Source organism: Felis catus, chromosome X (assembly GCF_018350175.1).
Source record: "Felis catus isolate Fca126 chromosome X, F.catus_Fca126_mat1.0, whole genome shotgun sequence".
In the NCBI taxonomy this organism is placed as follows: domain Eukaryota; kingdom Metazoa; phylum Chordata; class Mammalia; order Carnivora; family Felidae; genus Felis; species Felis catus.
The window spans coordinates 46139873-46166767 of record NC_058386.1 but is presented as its reverse complement, the minus strand read 5'-3'; the positions used below and the strand labels follow the sequence as shown (position 1 = coordinate 46166767).

General features: G+C 46.1%; 2 protein-coding genes across 12 annotated transcripts in view; one reads left to right on the top strand and one right to left on the bottom strand.

Moving 5' to 3' along the window:
- Positions 1-11: 11 nt before the first annotated feature.
- On the bottom strand, positions 12-15054 carry RIBC1 (RIB43A domain with coiled-coils 1). Of its 3 annotated transcripts, XM_006943748.4 has the most exons (7): positions 14877-15054; positions 7097-7210; positions 5679-5760; positions 5131-5475; positions 1174-1292; positions 340-734; positions 12-238 (listed from the first exon to the last, which is right to left on the bottom strand). In XM_006943748.4, the coding sequence occupies exons 2-7, from the start codon at positions 7208-7210 to the stop codon at positions 157-159; spliced, it is 1137 nt and encodes a 378-aa protein (XP_006943810.1). In that variant the 5' UTR covers positions 14877-15054; the 3' UTR covers positions 12-156. The 3 variants fall into 3 exon arrangements, with proteins under 3 accessions (XP_006943810.1, XP_019679401.1, XP_044907263.1); XM_019823842.3 differs by lacking the exon at positions 340-734; XM_045051328.1 differs by lacking the exon at positions 7097-7210.
- A 129-nt stretch (positions 15055-15183) lies between these two features.
- Positions 15184-26895, top strand: part of SMC1A (structural maintenance of chromosomes 1A) — a 46945-nt gene continuing 35233 nt past the window's right edge. For 4 of the 9 annotated variants that reach the window (XM_011291749.4, XM_011291748.4, XM_045051327.1 and 1 more), the window contains exons 1-15: positions 15185-15393; positions 19424-19612; positions 19723-19835; positions 20818-21021; positions 21115-21353; positions 22012-22270; positions 22353-22493; positions 23179-23261; positions 23417-23624; positions 24684-24869; positions 24962-25141; positions 25239-25385; positions 25485-25622; positions 26428-26544; positions 26651-26757. In XM_011291749.4, the coding sequence (XP_011290051.1) occupies positions 15285-15393; positions 19424-19612; positions 19723-19835; positions 20818-21021; positions 21115-21353; positions 22012-22270; positions 22353-22493; positions 23179-23261; positions 23417-23624; positions 24684-24869; positions 24962-25141; positions 25239-25385; positions 25485-25622; positions 26428-26544; positions 26651-26757 (2420 nt within the window). In that variant the 5' untranslated portion in view covers positions 15185-15284. Of the gene's footprint in view, positions 15394-15484; positions 15870-19423; positions 19613-19722; positions 19836-20817; positions 21022-21114; positions 21354-22011; positions 22271-22352; positions 22494-23178; positions 23262-23416; positions 23625-24683; positions 24870-24961; positions 25142-25238; positions 25386-25484; positions 25623-26427; positions 26545-26650; positions 26758-26895 lie in introns of those variants that run through there. The other 5 variants (XM_011291750.4, XM_004000536.6, XR_002152573.3 and 2 more) reach the window with 4 other exon arrangements.

The window sequence follows — 26895 nt, the reverse complement described above, 5'->3', positions numbered from 1 at the left end:
AACACATGGCCTTGATTTTAGTGAATAACTTTATTAACTAGGGTCAAAGGTAGGGATATTGGGGGGATGGATTGGTGGAGGAGGCCTTCAGCATTTTCATCTCTGACTCCAAGCCTTTGTGAGCTTGATGAGGGAGAAGACATGACCATCCTGAGCTCAGCGGCTGCTGGTATTGAACTGCAGGTGATATTGGGCTGTAGGTTGATTGGTGTAGATTATCGAATTCAGATAATTCTGCCTGTGAAAGAAGTGCAGAGGCCTCAGCTGATGAGCTTCCCTCTCTCCCTGACCCTTCCCATCCCTCCCTTGGCATTCATGTTGCCACCCCCTAGAACTCACTGAGCTTTTTGCTCCGTAGCCAGCTGCTGATTGAAAGAGCCCAGCCCCCTTTGAAATACAGCACAAAGTTCCCTCTCTTGCTCTTCTAGCTGCAGTGCTGCCTGGGCCAAGCTCAAGGTCTGACTTTCCCTTTTGGCATCCAGTGCTTGTTCAGCCCGGCGCTGTGCCTCCTTTTCATGGTGTTGCACCTTTTGGGCTTTCTTGATGGCAGCACACTGCTCTGGAGTCATGCCCTTCCAACAATGGAGTGGGACCCGGTGGGGAGCCACAGGGTTTTGGGTAGTCTGGGGGTTCTCAGTCAGTACGTTACTCGTGACCTGTTTCTGGATCTCCTTGAGGTTAGCCTCCTGTTCATGGCGTTGCTCATGGCGCTGCCGCTGAGCCATTTCAGCTGCCTGGTGGGGCCCCAAAATATGAGCATTTGGGTACCCAACATCGGGGAACCCTCAGTCACAGGGGAGGGGAAGACATGACCCTACTCTCCTCTATCTCTGGGAGAGAAGGAACAGATACTGCCTGACCTTTGACCTAATATGGGCGGGGGGGGGGGCGGTGGGATGACAGGGAACTTCCCTGTTCTCTGGAAACCTTTAGACTGAGAGGCTGGGGAAGGGAGGGTGGTGTTCCATTTTCAGGTCATCCTGAGTCTGGATGTGGGGAAGAGCATCTTCTGCCCTAAGAGGGCCCTTAGGTGAAAGGGGACATCCTCAGCTAGATGAGAGGGCTGGTGTTGATTCAAGAAAGTTTATGTGGGCAAAGATACGGCTAAGGTTCTCCAGGACTTTGTTCAAGGGGTTGGGGAGAGCCCAGTACACTGAATGGTTCAGGCCATACCTGGGCTTTGTTGGCATTGGCCATGGCAGTCATCATGGCCACGCGACAGGACTCCTCCAGCTTGGCCAGCTGGGCGGCCCGTGTATCCATGGCTAGGCGCAGCTGGTCATCGAGCAGATCTACACAGATAAATATGGCCAGGGCACTATACTGGTCTGCCCCATTGCTGGTTCATTCATTCAGCTATTTGTTCAACAAGCTCGGTGGATGTGTGTATGTGTATGTTTGGGAGGGGAATGTCCTAACTGTAGGGATGTGGAGGAGTTACTCTTTGGGGCTAGGGATAGCCAAAATAGCAGCAACAAAGCAGCAAACAAAAAAGCAGCAACAAATACAGGAAGATGGATCAAACATAGATCATCATACCACATTTTGATAAGGGCAATGATAGAAATGTATACAGGGCATCATGAGAGCTTTGGGTGGTGGGTGAGAGGAAGGCTTCCAGGAGGAGGTGATCTTTGAAATGTGCATTGCATATAGAAAGAAAGAGCAAAGGGCATTCCAGGCCGTGTTTTAGTCCAGTCACACCAGCCTCATTGCTGTTTCTAGAACATGCCAGGCACTACTGCCCCAGGGATTTGCAATAGATGTTACTCTTGGCTCATGTTCTGTTGCTCACCCCAGGTCTTTGCTCAAATATTGCCACCTCAGTGAGGCCTTCCCTGTCTCTCCTACCTAAAATTGCAACCTTTCTGTCCCCAACATTTATCCCCCTTCCCTGATTTATTCTTCTCCCTACCATTTGCCACCATTCAATATACTCTACATTTAACTTATTTTGTTTATTGCCTATCTCTCTCCTCACTAGGAAGTAACCTTTGTGAGGGCAGAGATTTTGTCTGTTTTATTCACTACGATGCCCAGCACCTAGATCAGAGCCTGGCACATAGTAGGTGCTCAATAAATATTTGTCAAATGAATGAAGGAAACCAAGAAAAAGTATGTTCTCTATCTTAAACTACAAATAGTGTGCTCTTGCTGGAGCATAAAATGCAAGTGGCTAGAGAGCTTTGCAGGGGCCAGACTAAGAGCCAAAAACTTGCCCTGAAGGTAGTGGGGAACATGGAAGGATTTTAAGCAAGGGGGTGGGGCGGGGGACACAGTTAGCTGTGTATTTTAGAAAGCTCCTTCTGGGCCGGTATAGAATATAGTCAGGCTGGTGGGAGACAATAGAGGTAGAGAAGCCATCTTGGAGGGCTCAAGCCAGGTCAAATATATAGGAGGCTACATTAGCAGTACACGATTGATTGCATGAGAGAGTAAGGGAGGGGAAAGATTTGGATGCTTCCCAGGGTCCTGGCTTGGATGACTGGACGTATGGTGTGGCCACCACTGGAAATAAAAGAGAATGAAGAGCAGGCTAGGGAATTCTGTTTAGGAAGCTAAGTTGAAGGTGGTCAACAGGCATCTGCAGATCTGATTCTGCAGGTAGAGAGTCCACAGCACAGAGGTGGTGACATGGTAGCTCAAACCAGAATGAGGGCCGAGGGCACCTGAGGTAAGTATGCAGGGTAGGGAAAGCAGTGTGCCAGAGACCAAGCCTCAACAAGGAAGGAGTAAAGGAAGAGGAGCCCACAAAAGGCAGATACTGAAGAAATGGTCAGAGAGCTAAGAGCAGAATGTACTATTACAGAAGCCAAGGAAAAGAGCCTCAAGAAGCATGTGATTAGAGTCAAGTGTAGCAAGAAAGGTCCAAAGAGGAAAGACTAAACAGAACCTCTTGTACTTAACACAAACACATTGGCGATTTAGCAAGAGCAGGGTCAGTGCATTTGTGTGGGGGAGAAAGGAGATCTTGGGGTTGAGGTGTGACTGGAAAGGAAGAAAAAACAGCAAGCAGAAGCAGATTTTTCAAAAAGTATGGCTGTAAAGAACAACAGCTAGCTCACAGCATCTAGAGGAATCACAGGGTGGAGGGAGGCTTTTTTTTTTTTTAAGATGGGTTAGACATAAGCATGTTTACAGCAGGCACAGGAGGGACCAGTGAAAGGGGAAATGTTGAAAACACAGTGCAGGGGATATCTGAGAGACCACAGCCTGGGGGCAGGTAGAGGGAGGCACAGGGATAATGGGGTCCAGAACATAGGCTTAAGGCTTGGCTTTGAAGAGGCACAGGGACACAGACTTCAGATGCTGGAGGATGGCAAGGGTGGGGTGGGGAGGATGGATAGAGGTACATGGTTTCATTTCACTCTTCACAACAACCCAGAGAGGTATCAGCACCATTTTTCAGGTGAGGACACTAAGGTCCAGAGGTGAAGCAAAATGCCCAAGGTTGCACAGCAAGTAGTCGGTCAGGATTTGAATCCAAGTCTCTCGAGGAATCAGCCCATGCTCCTTCCATTACACTGTGTGGACTCTCCCTTGGTATTCTGCTGTCCCTGTTGCCTAGCTCTGCCTTCTCATACACTTGCCTGCTGCCACAGGGTAGCTGGGCCCCATGGCGCCACTGCAGCGCTCTGACAAAAATCACCAAATACTCCCAATTTCCAAATACAGTAGACAGGTTTCTGTTCCTATCTGAACTTCTCCAGGGCCTTTGACATTATTGATGACTCCCTCTCTGAAACTCCTCCCTTGACCTCTGAGTCCCTACTTCTCGTGGCAACTGAGAGAAGGCAAGCATGGTGTCATGGTCAAGACATGGTTGGGCTCTGGAGCCAGCTTGCCCAAGTTTACTTCCTGCGTCCATCACCATTAGCTGGATGACTTTGGGCAAGTTATTTAACATCTCTGTTCTTCAGTTTCCTCCACTGAAAATGGGGATAATACTAGGACTTGCCTCATACACTGGTTGTCAGGATTACCTGAGTTAATATATGGTAGCAAACTTAGAGTGTCTGGTATACAGTAAGTGCTCAATACAGGTTAGCTCTTTTTATTATTTGATGTATCTTTTATCCTACCTCCCTGATCCCTTTGTTATGGGCTTCTTCATTCACTCAAGATACATTTACTGAGCATCTACCATGTACAAGGTAGTGTAGTGTGTAAGTCACTGGGGTTGTAGTGGTTAATAAGACAGCTCTGACCTTTGTCCTCACAGAGTGTACCATTTGCTCACCCTTTCCCAGGCTCCATTCAGGCTTAGCATCCTGCTCATCTGCACAGCCTTCCCCATCTTGGACCTCCAGATCTCTCCCTGCACCCCAGGCTGGCTGGCTATATGCCACCTCAGAATCATATAGCTACATGGCTGCCTGTTGGCCACTTCCTCTTGGCTGCAACAGCATTCTAGCTAATCTCCTTGCCTCTAGTCTTCCCCTCTAACCTAGTCTCCACAATGGCTGGCAAAATTTTACAGCTAAAATACACATCACGTGACTCCAATGCACAAAACCCTCCCATGGCTCCTACCTCACTCAGTAAAAGCCAAAGTCCCCACCATGCCCCGTAAGGCCCTCTGGATCTGGCCCCTTCTATCTCTCTGAACTTGTTTTCTATCACTTTTCCCCTCAATGGGTCTACTTCAACTACTCTGGCCCCACTGCCATTCTTCAAACATTCCAGACACCCTCTCTCCTGCCTCGGGGCCTTTGTACTATTTCTTCTACCTGGACAGCTCTTCCCTCAGATGTTTGCATTTCTCACTTCCTCATCTTCGGATCTGTATTCAAACGTTACCTCAGTGAGGTTTTCCTTACTTAAAATTGCAACTGTGCACCCGTCTCCCAAAGTCCTCATATCCCCCTTTTGTGCTTTATTTTTCTCCCTAGCAACTATCTTAACCACATTATAGAGCTGACCCTTGAACAATGCAGGGCTTAGGTGCACCAATGCCCCCCACAGTCAAAAATCCACATATAACTTTTGACTCCCCCAAAAGTTAACTACTAATAGCCTACTGCTGCTGTTGACCTTACCAATAACATAACGTTGACGAACACATATTTTATATGTTATATGTTATATATTGTATCCCTACAATAAAGCTGGAGGGCTCTGGCTGCCTACCTGAATACTTCTTATCAACCCTGACTTGTTGTCGCTCCTTCAACTGCTTCTCCAGGCTTTGCCTGAACTGCTCCTGCTGCATTTTCAGGCATGTGGCCTTCTCCAGGTCCTCCCTTGCAAAGTACTGCAGGCTGGATGGACCATAGCAGGATTCGCTGTCCCTGAGATAGGCTGGATACTCCATCCACTGTCGGCTAGGATCCCAAAAGTCAATTTCCTGCTTGTTCTTGACCTGCTGCTTTTGCTCTCGAAATTCCTGGACTTTCTTGGCCAGCCGACGTGTCCGTTCTGCCTCTTCCTTCTCTAGCATCTGGGCTACCATATCATACTGCTTCTGGTAAGTAGCTGGGAGTGGTGGGAAGGAACATGGAAAAGCCCCAAGGCAGAGACAGAGCCCACTCAGCATGGCCTCTGCTCCCAAGGCCCATCGGATTTGTCCCACCACACCCCAGGCCTCAGGCCCCACCCCAAGGCAGTACGGCCCTACCTCAGCCCACTCAAGCCCTTATACTAGCCTTCTTGGCTTGCCCTTTGCCTTGAGTTTTTACCATAAGCTGCCTCCTTGCTCTGCTCTGTTGCCTCTCGAAGCTTTCGCTCTTCCACCTGGCTGTCGAGGGTTTTGACATCCACCTGATCCCAAGGAAAGAGGTAGATCAGGGTGGGGGAACAGCAGTGGTCCTTGGATGCTCTAACACAAACTGCTGAGAATTTACCTGCTTCAGAATCCTCCAATAGACTCCCAATACCTACTGGATAATATTCTATCATCTGAGCATGGCTTGTAAGCCCCTCGGTGGTCTAGCTTCTGCCTCCTTCTCCAGCCTTATCTCAGTACCTTTTTCACCCACCCCACCCTCAAGAGCTCTGTGCTTATGTTTCCCTGTACATCTTAGGTTGTTCTGAACAAATAGCCTTTGCTCCAGCTGCTCCCTCCACTTGGAACTCTTTCTTCCTCTTTTTACCCAAACTCCTATTCATCCTTCAAGATCAGCCCAGGCTTCACCTTCCTAATTCCTTAGGCATTCCTTACTACCATAGAATCTAGGACCCATTGTCCACATTATATTGAAGTTTGCCTCTCTTGATGATCTCCTCCACCAGACTGTGAGCCCATTCAGGGTGGAGACCAGGCCTTAGTCAGTTTTGTACCCTTCTGCCCAACCCAGTGCTTGGCACAGAGCAGACCCTGAGGAAAAGCTTGCCAGCTGGATCTCAATCACACCACACATCTCTCAGCCAACTACTTACTTATGTCAGGCACTATACCTCTGGTTTCCAGAGCCATCACCATATGTTAATATTCACTTTCACACTTCCTTTATTTAGCTTCATTTTACCAAGGAGCCTGGAGCTCAGAGAAGATAGGCGACTCATTTAAAGCCATGCATCTAGTAAACAGCAGACCTGGCCTTGAGCATAGGTATAAGGTCTTTTCCAGAATACCATGCTGCATCCCCCCATCTATCCACCTACTTAGCAATTTATTTTTTCTTAAACTATCAATATTTTCTCTTTATTTTGATTATAATTCATTTAAAACATTTCAAGATAGTGCAAAAGGGAATATAGTTTAGTGAAGAGTAAGTCCCTCCCATCTCTCTCAGCCTAGTTAACAGTTTCTTATGTGGCCTTCCAGATAGCATTTAGGCATATACAATACCAAATATTCTTTAGACTTCTTTTGGCTCCATGTTGTCTGTCTCTCGAGAACCAGGCCACTCAGCCCAGAGCTGACTGGAGGAGAGTCAGCTGTCACTGGCTCCTCTTCCCCCAGTCTCTTCCCCTGTACCCCCAGCCCTCTTCCTTCCCACACCTGTGAGTGGATGCCTTCTCTCCATTCTCCTTCCTTTCCAACCCGAGGGCCTGCTCAAATCAAGGAGGGCTGTAACAGACACTGCTATGTTCTGCTCTGGGTGCAGGAGTGATGTTACTCCTGGTCCCAAGAAAGTCCCCATTTCCCACTCACCCCCATGACCTGGGTCCGCACATTGACGAATCGGCTCTGTCGCTGTTTTTCTTGATTTTTTCTAGCCTCAATGGCTGCCACCTCCTTCGGATCTGGCAGGTTTGTCTTATTCATCTGGAGCAAGGGTGGGGTGGAATGGCTAATCAGTGCTAACCATCACCCTTGACTACACCCCTAACCCCCGTTCCTTTCTCCCTACAGTGTCTGACCACTTATTGATTCCTACTGATTTTACCTACTGGTATACTTCATATATGTGTCCTACATCTCTGTTGTCACCACCCTAACTCATGCCTCACAATTGGGTGCCAGACAATATTCCCAGGAGCCTCAGTGGTCTCCCTTGCTCCAGTGTTACCCTCTCTACTTCTCTCTCTCCGCTAGTTACCAGAGTGACCTTTCTGAAAGCAAATCTGACCATTGCACCTCAGCTTAAAACCTTTAAAAGCCAAGGGAAACCAAAGCAAAAATGAACTATTGGGACCTCATCAAATTAAAAAGCTTCTGCACAGCAAAGGAAACAATCAGCAAAACGAAAAGGCAACCGAAAGAATGGGAGAAGATATTTGCAAACTACATATCAGATAAAGGGTTAGTATCCAAAATTTATAGAGAACTTACCAAACTCAACACCCAAAAAACAAATAATCCAATGAAGAAATGGGCAAAAGACATGAATAGACACTTCTCCAAAGAAGACATCCAGATAGCTAACTGACACATGAAAAAATGCTCAACATCACTCATCATCTGGGAAATACAAATCAAAATCACACTGAGATACCACCTCATGGCAGTCAGACAGGCTAACATTAACTCAGGCAACAACAGATGTTGGTGAGGATGCACTGCTGGTAGGAATGCAAACTGGTGCAGCTACTCTGGAAAACAATATGGAGGTTCCTCAAAAAATTAAAAATAGAACTACCCTACGACCCAGCAATTGCACTACTAGGTATTTATCTAAGGGATGCAGGTATGCTGTTTTGAAGGGACACATGCACCCCAATGTTTATAGCAGCATTATCAACAATAGCCAAAGTATGGAAAGAGCTCAAATGTCCATCAATGGATGAATGAATAAAGGAGATGTGGTATACATATACAATGGAGTATTAACTCAGCAATCAGAAAGAATGAAATCTTGCCATTTGCAACTACATGGATGGAGCTAGAGGGTATTATACTAAGTGAAATTAGTCAGAGAAAGACAAATATCATATGACTTCACTCATATGAGGACTTTAAGATACAAAACATGAACATAAGGGAAGGGAAGCAAAAATAACATAAAAACAGGGAGGGGGACAAAACATAAGAGACTCTTAAATATAGAGAATATAGGGTTGCTGGAGGGGTTGTGGGAGGGGGGATGGGCTAAAAGGGTAAGGGGCTTAAGGAATCTACTCCTGAAATCTTTGTTGCACCATGTGCCAACTAACTTGGATGTAAATTATAAAAAATAAAGAAATGATAGAAAGTAAAAAAAAAAAAAAACCTTTAAAAGCAATAGAGTGCCTGGCTGACTCAGCGAAACGTGTGACTCTTGATCTCAGGGTTGTAAGTTCAAGCCTCATGTTGGGTGTAGAGATCACTTAAAAATAAAAGATCTTAAAAAAAAACAACTTTAAAAGCAGCTTTAAAGCAAATGGCTCCCCAGTGTTTACAAGATAAAATGTAACCCTCTTTGCCAGATTTATCAGTCTTCATGATCTGACCCCTGCTCATCTTTCTAATTCTCAAACTCATTTACAAGTCTCCTCTATTTGTATTATGCTCTATTCAGTTTTCCCTATTTCAGTAAATGGCACCACGTTTTCCTCTTTATTTGCTACTTATTCTCTAGTCAAGTGACAGGGTAGAAGGCTTAAATTCACCTGTGTTCTTTCATATTTTGGGAAGCTCACTTTCGGCATTGTGAGCTAGCCAAAACCACAGCCAAATACACTTTTGCAAACATGAATCTGATCATGTCTCTCACCTGCTTACAATCCAATGGCTTCCCACTGCACTTAGCATCAGATCCAAATGCCTAACCACGAGTTTCAAGATCCGGCTCCTGCACACCTCTTCAATTCATCCCACGTCACAGCCTCCCTCACTTACAGTCTTCCAGGCACACTGGCCTCCTATCAAGTCCTCCAACGCAACAACCATTCCCACCTCAAGGCCTTTGTACATGGTGTTTCTTTGTTTAGAATACCATTCCTCAACTCCTCCTAGAGCTAGTTCTGGTCCTTTTTTTTTTTTTTTTAAACATTTTGTGGTTGAAATATTTGACACATACAGGAGAATATATATATATATATATATATATATATATATATGTAACCCATTTACAAGTTAGGAAGCATGATAAAAGAGACCCATGAACCAACACCCCAACTTAAGAAATAGAACATGATTAGGGCACCTGGGTAGCTCAGTCGGTTAAGTGTCCAACTTCAGCCTAGGTCATGATCTCGCCGTTCCCAAGTTCGAGCCCCGCATCGGGCTCTGTGCTGACAGCTCAGAGCCTGGAGCCAGTTTAAGATCCTGTGTCTCCCTCTCTCTGCCCCTTCCCCACTCTCACACTCTGTCTCTCTCAAAAATAAACATTAAAAAAATTAAAAAAAAAAAAATAGAACATGATCAATACTATTGAAGTATCTTATGTCTCTTCTCCCTCATCCTTACCCTAAGAGGTAACTACTGTGCAAATGTTGACATTCACTTACTAATGGGCATTAATATACTGTGTGTGTATACAACTCCCTGGACAATATTTTGAAATATTCTCATTTAAGAACTTTATAACGTATCATGCAGTGTGCATTCTTCTTCATCTTCCTGTGTTCACTCACGTTCATTCTATCATTTGACAAATCTTTGGGGAGTGCCTACTGTCAAGACACTCCTGTAAGCATTTGGGAGACATCAAGGAACAAAACTGACAAGAATCTGAGCCTTTGTGGAGGTTGCTTTTGGGGGGGCACAGACAATCAACAGCACATTAAATAGTTTGTAAGATGATAAGTCCTCTGGGAAAAGATATAGAGCAGAATAAAGGGAACTGGAAGTGCCAAGGAAATGGGGAGTGTTACAATTTTAAATGTTGAAGCCAGGGGAGGCATAATTTAACAGGTAATATTTGAGCAAATACTTGAAGGTGAGGGAGTCACCTATGCTGATATCTAGGAGAAGAGCACTCAGGCAGAGGGAACAAGTGCAAAGCCCTTAAGGAGGATGCAAAAGGCACACATTCAGGGGAACAGCAGGGAGGCAAGTGGGTGGAGGAGACGTAGGTAGGAAATGCTATTAGAGAGATAATATGGGGTGTGTGCAGAGCCTGTAGGACTTTGCAGAACATTGTTAAATGCTGTGGCTTTTATTCTTAGAGAAATGGGCAGCCATTGGAGGATTTTGAGCAGTGGGAATGTGTTCGGCCTCTGCTTTTTAAAGGTTCACTTCTGGATGTTGTGTGAACAGACTAAGGGGACTGGAGGCAAGGCTAGAAGCAGGGAGGCCAGACAGAAGGCTATTGCAGCCATCCAGGCAAAAGATGATGGTGAATCACATCAGGTCAGGAGCAGCAAGGATAGTGAGAAGTGGTCAGATTCTGAATATATGCATGTATTTTAAAAATGTTTTTATTTATTTTTGAGAGAGAGAGAGAGAATGAATATGAGTGGGGGAAGGGCAGAGACAGAGGGGGACAGAGGACCCAAGTGGACTCTGTGCTGACAGCAGCAAGCTCGATGTGGGGCTTGAACTCACAAGCTGTGAGATCATGACCTGAGTCGAAGTCAGATGTTCAACCAACTGAGCCACCCAGGCGCCCCAGATTCTGGATAGATTTTGAAGGCAGAGCCAACAGGACTTCTGATAGATTAGATGTGCAGTATGAAAGCAGTATCAAGAATGATTTCAAGGATTTGAGCTAAGGCAATCAGAGGGATAGAGTTGTTATCAACTGAATAGTCTGTGTGGGAGAACAGTGGAATGGGGAGGAGTATCAAGAGATCATGTTTGGAAGTGTTGAGTTTGAGAAGTCTATTAGATATCCGTTGATAGCATACAGATGGTATGGTGGATTTCATTATTGTTCCAAAAGATCTGGTGCTTCTCCCTACAGAAGGCTTATACATCTCATTGCCCTCAAGGTTAGCCATGTGATTGGCTTTGCCCTTTGCAATGGGAGAATTGGCCTGTGTTATTTCCAAATAGAACTAAGAGCTATTATGTGATTGCCACGTTTTCCTCTTCAGTCTCTGCTAGGAGTCTGGCAATGTCCCAGGTAAGAGCTGCTCCTTCAGCATTGGTCCTGGAATGATGACATAGAGCAGAGATGTAGCCAACTCAAATCAGACAAGATGCATGAGAAATTCTTGTTATTTTAAGCTGCTGAGATTTTGGGGTTGTTTGTAACCTCAGCAAAAGTTAGTGTATCCTAATACAAAGGAATTTCATGTTTATTTACTTTTGAGAGAGAGAGAGTGAACAGGGAGGGGCATAGAGAGGGGGACAGAGAATCCAAAGTGGGCTTTATGCTGACAGCAGAGAGCCCAATGTGGGGCTTGAACTCACGAACCCACGAACTGGGAGATCATGACCTGAGCTGAGCCACCCAGGCACCCCAGGAATTTAAAGCTATGAGGCTGTAAGAGATCTTACTCTAGGGCAGTAAGTTTAGATGCCCCAGGGGAGATGGGGAGTGGAGGAGTCAGCACTTGAGGCTGAGGAGGAGTGTCTGGTAAGGTGGGAGGAAAACTAGAAGTGTGGTATCTGAGAAGACTTCGGGAAAGAGTGAGCAACTGATGTTATGTTAAGATGAGGACTGAGAACTGACCGGTTTAATAACATGAGGATTGTTGACGATCTTAACAAAAACATTTTTGGTGGGGTTGTGGGGATGAAGACCTGACTGAAGTGAGTTTAGGAGAGACTAGGACTCTGCAGCACAAACAACCCAGTTTATTTATTTTTAATTGCAAGAGAAAAAAAAGGAGGAATCTGTAGATTAAAAGAAACCTATATACAGGTGGAAAAATTTCTCTAGCATATACCTCAGAGTGCAAAGGCTGATCATAGGGCATAAATGTATTTAACTTTACAAGTTGTTTTCCAAGGAGACTGTACCAATTTACACTTTCACTATAGTGTATAAAAACTCTAGTCACCCCACATCCTCAGGAATACTTGGTATTGCAGACTTTTTGCCAATTTGTTAACATAAAATTATAATTATCAATTTTTATTGATATTATCATTATTGCTAACGAGGTTGCACATCTTTTCATGTATTTTGGCCATTTTTGAATACTCCTCTGTGAAGTGCTCACTCATACCTTTTGTTCATTTTAAAGAAATCAAGTTGCTTGTCCTTTTCTTATTAATTTTAGGAGTTATGTATTCTACACACTAATCATTTATTAGCCTAAATGTGGCAAACACCTCCAATCTGTGGCTTGTTTTTTCACTTTATTATTTTTTATTATTTTATTTTTTTCATTTTAGAGAGAGAGAGAGAGCACAAGCAGGAGGGAGGGGCAGAGGGAGAGAGAGAGAGAGACAGAGAATCTTAAGCAGGCTCCACACTCAGTGCAGATCCCAATGTGGGGCTCAAACCCACACCCCTGGGATCATGATCTGAGCTAAAATCAAAAGTTGGATGTTCAACTGATTGAGCCACCCAGGCGCCCCAGATTTTTAAAAATAATATTTATTTTTAGGGGCAGCTGGATGGCTTAGTTGGTTAAGTGTCTGACTTTGGCTCAGGTCATGATCTCACAGTTTGTGAATTAGAGCCCCATGTCAGGCTCTGTGCAGACAGCTCAGGACAGCCTGGAGCCTGCTTTGGATTCTGTGTCCTCCTCTCTCTCTGCCCTCCCCTGCTCATGCTCTCTCTCAAAAATAAATAAACATTAAAAAACTAATAATATTTATTTTTTAAAAAGCTCTATGTCCAATGTGTGGCCTGAACTCATGACCCAGAGATCAAGAATCACATGCTCTACTAACAGAGTCAGCCAGGTGCTCCCTCACTTTACTATTATTTTATGGTAATAATTGATACATACAAAGGAATCTGGTTAACATACATATAAATTATGAAGCACAACAACAAAATGAATACCTGTGGATCCCCTAGAGAAGCCAGAAAATAAAACATAATCAATACTTCAGAAGCTTTCTGTGTGCACTTACCCATTTTTTCATTTTCTTTATATTGTAATTTGGATGAATTTAAATGTATTCCAACTCACAAATCTTTTCCTTTAAACTTAGAAGTTTTCATTATTCAAGAAATCCCCTGAGGTCATAAAGATAGCCTGTTATATGTTCTAAAATGTCTAAAATTTTGCCTTTCTCATTTAAGTTTTTAATCCATTTGGAATTGCACTTTATATATGGTGTGAGAGGTAGGGATCCAATTGGATTTTTTTCCAAGTTCCATCTCATCTTTTTAAAATGGAACACTAGTTCCTGTCAATTATATGAGATTGCTGTCCTTTGGTCGTTCTGTCCCCTCAGCCTGATTGTGATTGTTTCTCCCAGTTGAATTCATTTATGATTACTCTACTAGATTCCATAAACCAAGCTTTCTCACTTTCCTGGACTTGTCCTAGAACTTTTAGACTCTTCCCAGCCTCCAGACATCATTTTAAAAATGGTTTCAGGAATGGCTATGGCAACCACCAGACCTTTTCCATGTCTAAGCCTAAGCACCAACCCCAGCCTATTCATTCCATCTGTCACCACAATGTAAGGTCATTAAACAGGAAGATTTGGCAGATATTTTAAGCTTCTTGGACTGCTAAGGCCATGACCTTGTGTTTTTTTTTGTTTTGTTTTTGTTTTGTTTTGTTTTTTGAGAGAGAGAGAGAGAGAGTGTGAGTGGGGGAGGAACAGAGAGAGGGAGAGAGAGAGAATCCCAAGTAGGCTCCACATGCCAGGCTCGATCCCACCAACTGTGAGATCATGACTCCAGCCAAAATCAAAAGTCAGACACTTAACCCACTGAGCCATTTCGTTGTCCCAGCCATGATCTTGTAATGAGCAAGTATAAGGTGATAGGGGGATGAAAGTATGAAGAAGGATAGAAAATATGGGGAATGGAGGGGGAGGGAGAAAAGGAAAGGGGAAGAAGGGCAACCTATTACCAATAGGAATGGAGGACAGAGAGCAAGAGAAGGGAAAGGAGGAAAGCGAGGGAGGGGGCAGAGGAGGGTGGAGAGGAGGAAATGGGATGGGGATGAAGCATGAAGAGAGATAGATAAAATGGGGGGAAAGGAAGAGAATAGAGATGGAGAGCACTGGCTCAGGAACCCTGACTCCAGGGAGTTCACACAAAATACTTTTCTTAGCAAGGAGTATCAATTTTGAAGCTCCCAGGTTGGATCTGTGTTCAAGTAGCCAACAAGTGGCTCAGGTCCAAGACTATTCTTGGGCTACAGCATCAGTCTCTGAATTCTGCTTGGAAGAACAGGTGGGAGGCGGGAGACAGAGGCAGTACCTGTGGCCGTAGCTTTCCCTAGCCCATAGCCTGCCGCCCCAGAGTACCCTCCTCTCCCTTCACACTCCCTCCCCCTCCCACCCCAACCCATTCCTACCCATATTCCTAGTGGAACTTCCAACTCTACTTCACCATCAGCATGGTCTGAGCTCACCTAACACCGAATCATCCCACTGGCCCCTCCTTCCCATACAGCCCTCGCTCCTCGGGGTCCTTCCAATTCCCAACCCTGTTCTTGTTTGAGCCTTCCAGCCGGCCAGGCTAAAGCCACTGCCAAACTCCCACCTTCCTCTTGCCCTGGAGGGCATAACCCTGCTGTGACTTCTGTCTCAGTAAGCTTGGTCTCTGGTCCTGCCTGCTTCCTCGGATCCCAAAAGCCGCAGAGTCCTGCGTAACCGCCGCCTCTGCAGTTTGGTAGGCTGTGTCAGTTGTTGGCGTTGCCACGCAACAAGAAAGGGGGGCGGGACCCAAACGTCAGTGGTAAGCTCGCGCCCTGGCAACGGATCAACAAAACTTCCACACCACGCCCCTGGTTCCGCTTGCGCCGGAAGCCGGAAATCCCGTTAGGGCTGGACTTATTCTCGCGAGGTTTGTCTTCCGCCCGGCCTGCACTGCGGTGTTTCCCGCGCGGGCTACCCCAGTTCCCGGGCGTACGGCGCGGCCTTTTGTACAGCCGCCGGCGCCGCCGCTGTCATGGGTTTCCTGAAACTGATTGAGATCGAGAACTTTAAGTCGTACAAGGGTCGGCAGATTATCGGACCGTTTCAGAGGTTCACCGCCATCATTGGACCCAATGGCTCTGGTGAGATAAACCTGGCTGCGGCCCTCCGCACGTCCCAGCCTGGACCCCCTATCCGGCAGCAGAGTAGTCCAACCCAGCCCGTGTGACCTGAAATGTCGGGAACCCTCACAGGTTCCTCTCCCTCCTGAGCGGGCTCAACTCGAACCCGCTTTGCCCGCTCGAGTGCTCTAACTCAAATCTCTTCCCCAGGTGTCACTTGCCCGCTCTCTGTGCGGCCCCCTCCCCGGAGCAAGTGGTACGGGCCGATCTGTACGTTACCCCGCCCACTGCCCCCTCCCGCCAAAAGTGGCGCGTCCGGAGCCGACTGCCAGCGGCGGGCAGTGCAGTCCTCCGCCGGACCTGCTGCTTCCGGCTACTTCCCCTTGCCTTGTTTGAACCCTCCGGAGGGTGTGGGACCGCTGGTAGCCCTCCCTTGGCCCCCGGTCTCCAGCGGTACACTTCTGCCTCAGCCCAGCGCCCCCTCCCGCTTCGCTCTGGTATGCTCCAATTCGTCCTTTTTTTTTACTCTCCTCCGGAGGCGGCAGTTTTGAATTTCTGATCCCGCGCTCGCCTCTCCAGCTGGAGTGCTTGGGGTCTCCACCCTCCACCCCCATCTCAGAGATGGGGGTGCTTCGGAATCCCTTTAATTTACCACCGAAGCCGTTAAAAGAACTCTTCCGCTCGCCAAATTTATTGAATGCTTACAGTTTTGTAAGGAGTTATTCGAGGTGCTGTGGAAACAGTGAAGAATAGAGTAAGCCTTACTCTCGGGACTTGCATTCCAGAGGGGAAAGACAATAATAAAGAAGGAGAAAATAAGACTATTCGGCTGTGATACATGCTATGCAGGAAATTAGGTTGATGGGATACAGTGACTTGGGTGGTGTGTTTGGAAAGAGTGGTCAGTAAATACTGTATTGTGTATTTGAAAGTTGCTGAAGGAATAGATCTTAAAAGTTCTCATCATAAGAAAAAAAATCGTTTATGTGAGGTGATGGATGTTAACTAACTAAACTTATTGTGGTAATCATTTCTCGATATAGACAGCTATGGAATCATGTTGTACACCTGAAACTAACACAATGCTATATGTCAGTTATATCAACAAAACTGGGGAGGGGCAAAGAGTGGCTAGGTAACACCTCTATTTCATATCTTAACGCCTCATTTCTAAATGATACACCATGTATTCCTTCCATCTACCCCCATAGGCAGTCTGTTTGGAATCCCACTGTGTTCCACCACCCCAGAGATGTTTTAGCTAAATCATTTCCTAGTATGAGGGGCTTTTGCTTGTGTTTGGTGCTCTTTGTAGAGCAGGGTTTCTCAACAGCGGCATTGTTGACATTTCTAGCAAGATAATTCTTTGCTGTGAGGTAGGTCCTGTGCATTGTAGGATGTTTAGCAGCATCCTTGGCTTTTTCCCACTAGATGATAGCACCCCTACCTCCCAGATGTGACAACCAAAAATGTTTCCAGATATTGCCTGTGTCCCCCTGAGAGGTGGGGCAGATCACTCCCTGCCTTCCCCATCCTCGCTTGAGGACCACTGGCTTAGAGGACTAATGCTTGGGGTTTCACTCCAGTTTCTTAGGATGTTCGAGTGGTGGCCCCGGTGGAAAGAGCCAGGATGCACCTCTTGGCATTCACTCCCCTCAGCGTGGGTAGATTTGTATACCCAGCTGTTCCAAAAAGACCCCCTTGGTCTGGACCCTGTCCCCTCCCCTAATTCTTCAATGCCCACCTCCACAACCCATTCCTTGGCAGAGAAGAAGAGTGAATTGCGTTTCTTCTGTGGCACACAGTAGACACTTGGCACATGTTAATGTTTACTTTCTTCTGTCTTGTATTTATGGTATATGTTTTTGTGTTTTCATTACTGGTTTATGAGTGCCCCAAAGAAGACATTCCTTAAAACATTTTATCAGTGTTCAGCTCATAATGCATGTTATAAAAATGTTTACAATATCGAATGATTGCTCATAGGGAGGGCTTTGATTGTGAGACGTTCTAACCATCTCTGGAGAGCATGGGAGAAGCCTAAAGGTTGGAAGTGGGTGCCTAAAAGTCTGACTCCTGGTCAGCATGGTGTGCTAGTCCTGCTCTGATAAGGGAGACAGAGCTGAGTTCAGACCTGTGTTAAGATAGGAGTGCCATTTATTGAGCACCAGTGTGTGTCAGGTACTTTATTTATTGGGACCTTTTACATTTAAATTCTCAAAATGACCCAATCAGGGAGGTACCATTATCTTTGTTTCATAGGTGGAAGAGTGAGGCACAAACAGTTGTGATCACTTGCACACTAATTGATTCTCAGAGCCAGGGTCAGAAATTGTGCCTGTCATACTTCAAAGCCTTGTGCTCCTGCCACTCCCAACAGAGAACTGTGTGCTAAGCGTTATTTTAGAGGCTTTACCTATCAGTTGTGGTTTTTTAGATTTTCGAAGTGAGGGAATGGAAGGTCAGCTAAGAATTGGTGAAACTAAGAATCTGGTCTATTGGACTAGAACCCGAGCTCTTAATCACGGTGTTGTACTGCTTTGGAAGGAACTGGGCTGTTATTTTTATACCTGAGTAGAAAGGTGTGGGAAATCAGGTCTTCCGTTCAAGGTCATATAACATGCTGGGGTATAATCCTGAAGTAGCATTTATAGAGATTAAAGTGTTCTCCCACCCCCCACCCCCAGTCTAAATTGAAAAAAATTTTTTTTCCTGAGTCTAAAATGAAGAAAGTAACAATTGTGACTCCACTATTGAAAAGATAACCACTCTTAATGTTAAAAAAATCTTAATTATTTGAATAGCTGATATATGCACACAGTATAAAATTTAAAAAAATCCCAAAGGATAGACAGTAAAAAGATACCCTTCCCTGACCTGTTAACCTATTTTCCTTCTGGGAAGTGACCACTGGTTACACTGTTCACATTTTCATGTATTTTTTCTCTATGCCTTTGCCTCTCCCCAAGTTTTTATTATGAAAATATTCAAACCTACTTGTGTGTTTTGCTTAATCATTGGAAAGTAAGCTGTGGACTTCATGACATTTCACCTCTAGGGATTCAGCATTCGACTCCTAAAATCATCATTCTCTTGTGTCACCAGTAGACTGTGATCACACCCGGGAAAATTAATTTCCTTGTTGTCGTCAGTTATCTAGTTCATATTCAAGCTTCCCTAATTGTTCCCCAGAATGTCATTTTGGCTTTGGCTTTGGTTTTGGTTTTGGTTTTGGTTTTGGTTTTGGTTTTAAAGGGAAACTCGAATCCAATCAAAGTTCGTGCACTGCCTTTGCTTATTTCTCAGTAATCGCTTGTGTTCTGGAGTGGTTCTCCACGTTTCTTTTTAGACATTCACTTTTTGAAAAAATCAGGCCAGTTGTCTTGGAGAGTATCCCACATTCTGTGTTTGTCTTAAGGTTTCTTCATAGTGTCACTTACTATGTTCCTGTAACTACTATATTTCCTGTAAACTGGAAGGTAGGTCTAAAGGCTTGTTCAGATTTAGGTTAAATATTTCGGCAAGATATTTCATAGATGATGCTGTATGCGTCATATCGTATCACAATAGGAATATGCCTTTTAAAAAATATAGTAAAATACACATAGCAAAATTTGTCATCTTAACGATTTTTTAAGTGTACAGTTCAGCCATGTTAAGTATCTTCACATTGTACAACTGATCTCCTGAACTTTTTCATCTTGCAAAACTGAAAGTGTACACAGGAAACAGCAACTCCCCATTAGCACCTTCCCTTAGCTCTTTTTTTTTTTTTAACTTTTAAACTTGGTTGAGATCAAACTATATTTTTTGTTATAGTTATATTATCTGCTTATTTCTTCTATTATGGGCATTTCCCCGTGTCGTTAATGGTTGTAGAACAATCCATTATGTGAATATGCTGTTTCCTTAGATGGGATTCTAGTCTTTAACTGCTGTAGGTAATAGCTGCAAAGGGACTGTTTTTCTCAGCCCTTGAACCAGGGCTCCGGTGGGGGCAGAGCAGTGTTCCCTGACTTCCCCTCCTCTGCTTTGTCCCCTACTCCCTTAGGTAAGTCAAATCTCATGGATGCGATCAGCTTTGTATTGGGTGAGAAAACCAGCAACCTGCGAGTAAAGACCCTGAGGGACCTGATCCATGGAGCTCCTGTGGGCAAGCCAGCTGCCAATCGGGCCTTTGTCAGCATGGTCTACTCTGAGGAGGGTGCTGAGGACCGCACCTTTGCCCGTGTCATTGTTGGTGGGTGAGGCTGGCCAGAAGGCTCCCCTTGGGTCCCGGGAGGTGACTAGACTAGTTGACTGGGATAGGTGGATGTCTGACCTTCAGCTAACTCATGCACTGTCTTGTAGGGGGTTCTTCTGAGTACAAGATCAACAACAAAGTGGTTCAGCTACATGAGTACAGTGAGGAATTAGAGAAGTTGGGCATTCTCATCAAAGCTCGTAACTTCCTCGTCTTCCAGGTGAGCATTTTTAACAATTATTGGCTGTCTGCTCTTTGCTGATCCTTGTCCCATCCTCACTGGGCCTGCTTCATCTTGAGCTTCATCTCTCCCCTGAATTAATGTAGCAGCTTCTTCACTGGGCTTACAAGACTCCAGTCTGTCCTCTTCCAGTTCATCCCTTAGGCTAGGTTCATCTTACAAAGACACAAATCTGTTTCTTTCCTTTTCCTCCTTAAAGCATTTCAGTGATTGCTCATTGTCTTATGATGGTGGTTCTCAAATTATAGTCTCTGGATCAGCATCAACTTGGGGACATGCTAGAAATGCACCTTCTCTGGTCCCATCCCAGATCTATAGACGTAGAGACTATGGGATGGGGCCCAGCACTGAGTGTTTTACCAAGCTCTCCAGGTTATTATGCATGCTAAATCATTGCTTTAGCATAAACTCCAAACTCCTGGCATTCAGGAAACATCATCCTTTGGTTCTTGCCCACCTTACTAGCCCCTCACCTGTCGGTATTTTTCCCTTCCAACCCTGCATTCCAGCTCAGTTAAACTGTTTATAGTTCCCCAAATTCACTTGCTTTCTTTGGCCTGCAGGCCTTTGCATATTAATTGTCCTTTACATGAAATGACCTTCTCTCTTAACTTTCTTGGTTAGTTCTTCCCCATCTTTCAAACTCAACTTAGATGTCACCTTTGGGAAGCTTTCCTGGATAGACACTCTTATCAGTCTCCTACCCCCAAGCTTCACTTAGTGCTTTTTCTGTGTTGCTTCTGTCACTGCACATAACACATGGTGTTGTCTTTGCTTTTGTCTCTTTTGCTCTGTGTGCACCTCAAGAGGCAGGGAACATGTCCTCAAGGCCCAGTGTGAAATGTGGCACCTAGTGCGGGGAGAGGGTCAGAGACCTTTTTCTGAATAACTGAGTAGAAATGGGTAGAAGGAACTGGGTTGGATAGGCTCTAAATGGGGAGAGTGTTTTGATCTTTACTAGGGTGCTGTGGAATCTATTGCCATGAAGAATCCCAAAGAGAGGACAGCTCTATTTGAAGAGATAAGTCGCTCTGGGGAGCTGGCCCAGGAGTATGACAAGCGAAAGAAGGAAATGGTGAAGGCTGAAGAGGACACACAGTTTAATTACCATCGCAAAAAAAACATTGCGGCTGAACGCAAGGAAGCCAAACAGGAGAAAGAAGAGGTAGGTGGCTAGGCTACCTCTGGGCTCTAAGGGGCCAGGGTCGAGCCAGTGCCTTACTGATGCACACCTGCCTCCGTGCTCCTGTTTGCGCAGGCCGACCGCTACCAGCGCCTGAAGGATGAGGTGGTGCGAGCTCAGGTGCAGTTGCAGCTCTTTAAGCTTTATCACAATGAAGTGGAGATTGAGAAGCTCAATAAGGAACTGGCCTCTAAGAACAAGGAGATTGAGAAGGACAAGAAGCGTATGGACAAGGTAGAGGATGAGCTGAAGGAGAAGAAGAAGGAGCTGGGCAAAATGATGCGGGAGCAGCAGCAGATTGAGAAGGAGATCAAGTAAGAGGCAGGCCTGGGCCTGCAACCTATGGGAAACCAAGAGGCTGTGCTGTTTCCTAGGGCTCCTCTGAGCCTAGAGTCCGGTGTTCGTCCTAGTTTGTCTTCCTCTTGACTTGCTTTGGCCAGAACCAAACACATTTCTTGACTTGCATTTTAGACAAAGCATTTGAGTACTCAGACTCTGGGTAGATGGCTACTCATGAAAGAGAGAACTTGAAAGGGGTGGGGACCTTGCCAAGTGAGAGGAAGCAATGGGAGGCCTGGCTACTAGAGTGGCTGGGAATGCCTTCCTGGAAGAGGAAAACTGGCGCTAGAAGTTTAAAGGACATGAAAAAGTTAGATCAGATGGGGGACAACTCCATGAACATAGGGCATTCTTGGGAGCTGTTACTGAGGGTCCTGGCCTGGCTAGGGCTGAGGCAGGAGTGGCAGCTTTACCTTATGGAATGGCCGGAATGCCAGGCTGAAGCCATCAGTTCCAGGGAGTAGTCAGACTGCCCCTTTTCTGAGGATCTGTGGGGCATCAGGTCCTCGTTCTTTAAGCAATTCCCTGAGGCTGGCTGGGACATCAGGCCCCCCCTTTGGGTAAAAAGCCTGGGAACCCTCTCTTCTGCCACAGTGCTAACTGATTTACCCACCACCCCCCCTCCGGCAAAAGGGAGAAGGACTCAGAGCTGAACCAGAAGCGACCTCAATACATCAAAGCCAAGGAGAATACCTCCCACAAAATCAAGAAGCTGGAAGCAGCCAAGAAGTCCCTACAGAATGCTCAGAAGCATTACAAGAAGCGTAAAGGTGACATGGATGAGCTGGAAAAGGAGATGCTGTCAGTAGAGAAAGCCCGGCAGGAGTTTGAGGAACGGATGGAAGAGGAGAGTCAGAGTCAGGGCAGAGACTTAACCTTGGAGGAGAATCAGGTAAGCTCTGGGAGGTTGGGGGTGGGGTGGGGGATTGCTGTGCTTCTACAGAGACTGATTTGGTTACCTGTTCCTAATACAGGTGAAGAAATACCACCGGTTGAAAGAAGAAGCCAGCAAGAGAGCGGCTACATTGGCCCAGGAGCTGGAGAAGTTCAATCGAGATCAGAAAGCCGACCAGGACCGGCTGGATCTGGAAGAGCGGAAGAAAGTAGAGACAGAGGTGGGCATGTGTTACAAGATTAGGGATGATGGTCCAGAGAAAAAAGAAGTGATGAAAGTCTTTTTTTTTTTTCTTTTTAATGTTTATTTTTGAGGGAGAGAGTGTGAGCAGGGGAGGGGGCACAGAGAGAGGGGAGCAGAGGATCCAAAGCAGGCTCTGTGCTGACAGCAGAGAACCTGATGCGGGGCGCAAACCCACGAACCGCAAGATCATGACCTGAGCCGAAGTCAGACACTTAACTGACTGAATTACCCAGGTGCCCCTTAACAGTAATGACAATAGCTAACAACTAGTAAGCATTTACTGTTTGCTAGGTACTATGTTTTACATGTATTTACTCATTTAATTCCTCATTTTCCAAATGAGGAAACTATAGTGCAGAGGTGAAGTAATTTGCCTAAGGTCACATCATTATGAAGTGGCAGAACCAGGACATGTTCTACCCAGGCTAGGTAGAATGTCATGAGAAGGTCTCAGGGCTCTGGGAGGGGCATCAATTAGCAGAGCCACACTGAACACTGTTGTGTGTCTGCTTTTTAGTAGGTCTCCCCCATTAGTGACAGACTGTCCTGGACTGTTGGGCTTTTTGATCAGTGGGCACATAGCAGGTATAAGCCAGGGCCCCATGGTCTTAGAGTTAGCTTGCTCAGCCCCTGGTGATGGTGTATATTTGTCTTTCTTCCAGGCCAAGATCAAGCAAAAGCTGCGGGAGATTGAAGAGAATCAGAAACGGATTGAGAAACTAGAGGAATACATTACCACTAGCAAGTATGTGGCTCTGCAGCCTTTCCTCTTATTTCCAGGGCTGTTGTTGTGAACCCTATTTGTCCTGCCCCTCCTCAGGCAGGATCCCCAGAGTCCCTTTCAGCCAGGTATATTTTCTCACTAGCCAGGGTAACCCCTTGTGATCCCTCACTTTGTAGGCAGTCCCTAGAGGAGCAGAAGAAGTTAGAGGGGGAGCTGACAGAGGAGGTGGAGATGGCCAAACGGCGTATTGATGAGATCAATAAGGAGCTGAACCAGGTGATGGAGCAGCTAGGTGATGCCCGTATTGACCGCCAGGAGAGCAGCCGCCAACAGCGAAAGGCAGAGATTATGGAAAGCATCAAGCGCTTGTACCCTGGCTCTGTGGTAAGAATGGAAAGGGAACTCCTTTCCTGAGCACCTACTCTCCCACTGGCTGTCAGCAGCCCTGTGAAGACAAGATTGCTGATCCCTTTTTTACAGCTGGGGGAACAGGCTCAGAGAGATGAAATGACTTACCCAAAACAGCACAGCTTATAAGAATTGTAATCCAAATCCAACTTATGTCTGACTTGGAACCTCCTGTTCTTTCTATCACACCAGTTGCAACTTCTTGAAGGTTTTGTCTTGCTGCTTCCACTCCTCTGTGGGATGCTGGGAAACTGGAGAGGCCTTTGGAAGTGGGAGGAGCCACAGGATATGATTTAGTCTCATAGGAAGTAACTCTGCAGGCTTTGATATGAGCTCACATGGCCTGTACCAAGTGGTTCGTTTACTTGTAGGGATATCCTAGGCTTTATCAGAGCTCTTGGCCTCGTAAACCAAATCTTGAGTTCCCTGAGTATTCTCTCTCTATTGCTATCCATCCCTGGGTTCAACTTAATTTGGTCCCATAGATATTTCCTGATCTGTCCTCTAGACACTTCTGGGGGAGTTTATAAGGATCTCTATTGCTATAATTCCTTCCCTGGGTTTAACTTAATTTGGTTCCATAGATATTTCCTGATCTGTCCTCTAGACACTCCTGGGGAGTTTATAAGGATGATTTAGGCTCATTTCCTGCCCTTGAAGATCTTACCCATTATCTGATAGTTCTTAGGGAACCAGGATTAGCTTAGGGGGCATGGGGGACATGAACTAGAAAAAGATTTATTTTGCTGGGTGCTTGTGAGAATTTGAGGTAATGTATGTAAGGGGTATCTGACATAGTGCCTGGGGCAGTAGTGGTCTGTGAAATGATAAAACTGAGGTTTAGAAAGATGATTTTGGATTCAGGCATGACTGGAGTGATTGTTGCTTTGGGGACAGAGTAGGCTTTTCCTCCATAGCATGGAAGCTACGTTCCTCATGCAGGTTTTGGTCTGCCACTTCTGAACTGGGAATTGGGGTTCCTGAGTCAGTCCCCAAAAGCCTCATGCTTCAGTTTTCTCTTCTGACTTTCCTCAGTATGGACGCCTCATTGACCTCTGTCAGCCCACACAAAAGAAGTACCAGATTGCCGTGACCAAGGTTTTGGGCAAGAACATGGATGCCATTATCGTGGACTCTGAGAAGACAGGCCGGGACTGTATTCAGTATATCAAGGAACAGCGTGGGGAGCCTGAGACCTTCTTGCCTCTTGACTACCTGGAGGTGAGGCTGGTGGGGATGGGGTCAGGGCAGTGTGAGAGGGCCCCTTCTCCTAGCCCTCCATGTTCTCCCACTTACTGAGCTTCTTCCCATAGGTGAAACCTACAGATGAGAAGCTCCGGGAACTGAAGGGGGCCAAGCTGGTGATTGACGTAATTCGCTATGAGCCACCCCACATCAAAAAGGCCCTGCAATATGCTTGTGGCAACGCCCTTGTGTGTGACAATGTGGAGGATGCCCGCCGCATTGCCTTTGGCGGCCACCAGCGTCACAAGGTATGGATTCCCTTGTGCACATTGGAGCTGGACAGGCTTAGTATTGGAGACTCTTCATCTTCTCTCCCTCCTTCTCTCTTTTCCCCACTGTGTGTAGACGGTGGCACTGGATGGGACCCTGTTCCAGAAGTCAGGGGTGATCTCTGGTGGAGCCAGTGACTTGAAAGCCAAGGCTCGGCGCTGGGATGAGAAAGCGGTAGATAAGTTGAAAGAGAAGAAGGAGCGGTTGACAGAGGAGCTGAAAGTAAGTCATGGGCATTACTGTCCCCAGGGTTTGGAGTCCTAAGCCCAGGCTGGCCACTCCTGTTCTTATCACCTAGCTGTTCTGTCATGTCCACTTCAGGAGCAGATGAAGGCAAAGCGGAAAGAGGCAGAGCTACGTCAGGTACAGTCTCAGGCCCATGGACTACAGATGCGGCTCAAGTACTCGCAGAGTGACCTGGAACAGACTAAGACAAGACATCTAGCCCTGAATCTGCAGGTGGGGCTTAGTCTTCAGCCCTGTCCTCCAAAGGCCACCCTCACATTCCTGGTCAGAGTTTCTCTGGGAGTGGAAATGTATCCCATTTCCCTCTCTCCTCCCAGCCTGCCTCAGGGAACCAAGCATAGCAGCCCGGGCTTCAGATCTCGACTTTATGGTGGGAGGCAGCTTACTTAATGTGTCATCATCAGTTTTTCATCTATTTGTAAAATGGGAGTTAGACTACCACCTGCTTTATAGCCTTCTTGCAAAGATTGAATGATTACATGCCTGTAAAGTACTTAGACTGATTCCTTGCGCCCGGTAAGTGCTCAGTAAATGTTAGATGCTATTATTAGCATTATTCGTTCAACAAATATCTGAGCTGCTTCTGAAAGAGAATTGAAAGTGAACGCTGGCATTTCAGTCCCTCTCGGTGGGGGTGCTCTTCTAGGTATATTAATGTGTTTGATCATAGGGTGCTTCCCGAGACCACCTGGAGGCATTATTTAAAGTGTAGTATAAATATCCCTTTACCTTCTTCTAAAATCAAAAAGTCTGAATTCTGAGGGTTATAGATAAGGAAATGTGGACCTGTAACTGATGATGTTTACCATGTGGATTAAAGCTAGCCGAATAGAGCCCGAGGAGGAAGCTGTGTGATGGTTCAAGTGGGAGATGATGGAACCTTGACTGGGGAATTGTGAGCCATGTTCTCTCAGCATGTGGAGAGCTAGCCCTTCTTTTGCAGGGGCCGGTGAGCTCAGGGTGGCTCCGTTCCTCCAAAGAGCCTGGTCTCTTTTTCCCTCAACCCTGTTTCCTGCAGGAAAAGTCCAAGCTGGAGAGTGAGCTAGCCAACTTTGGGCCTCGCATTAATGATATCAAGAGGATCATCCAGAGCCGAGAGAGGGAAATGAAAGACTTGAAGGAGAAGATGAACCAGGTTGGTAAGGGATGAACCATGCCAGTGTGTGCAGTGGGGTGGGACTGGGACTGGCAGCAGCACTCTGATCCAGAGGGCCTTTGCTGTCCCTTGCTTCTCCCCTCAGGTGGAGGATGAGGTGTTTGAAGAGTTTTGTCGGGAGATTGGTGTGCGCAACATCCGAGAGTTTGAGGAAGAGAAGGTGAAGCGGCAGAACGAAATTGCCAAGAAGCGGTAAGTGGAAGTGTGGGGTACAAGAGGACACACTGGGGTGCCCTTGAGCCCCCAGCCTGATATCCTGGGAAGTCACATGCCATCATAAGACAAAGAGCAGCTCTTAGAAAGATGGGTGTAGTAGGTCGGCTTTAAAGA

Coding starts and splice junctions, on each gene's coding strand:
- RIBC1 (XM_006943748.4), bottom strand. CDS start 7,210: ATGAATAAGACAAACCTGCCAGATCCGAAGGAGGTGGCAGCCATTGAG. Junction 5,476..5,678: donor GAGCAAGGAGGCAGCTTATG/GTAAAAACTCAA, acceptor CACCACTCCCAG/CTACTTACCAGAAGCAGTAT. Junction 239..339: donor GCTACGGAGCAAAAAGCTCA/GTGAGTTCTAGG, acceptor CTTCTTTCACAG/GCAGAATTATCTGAATTCGA.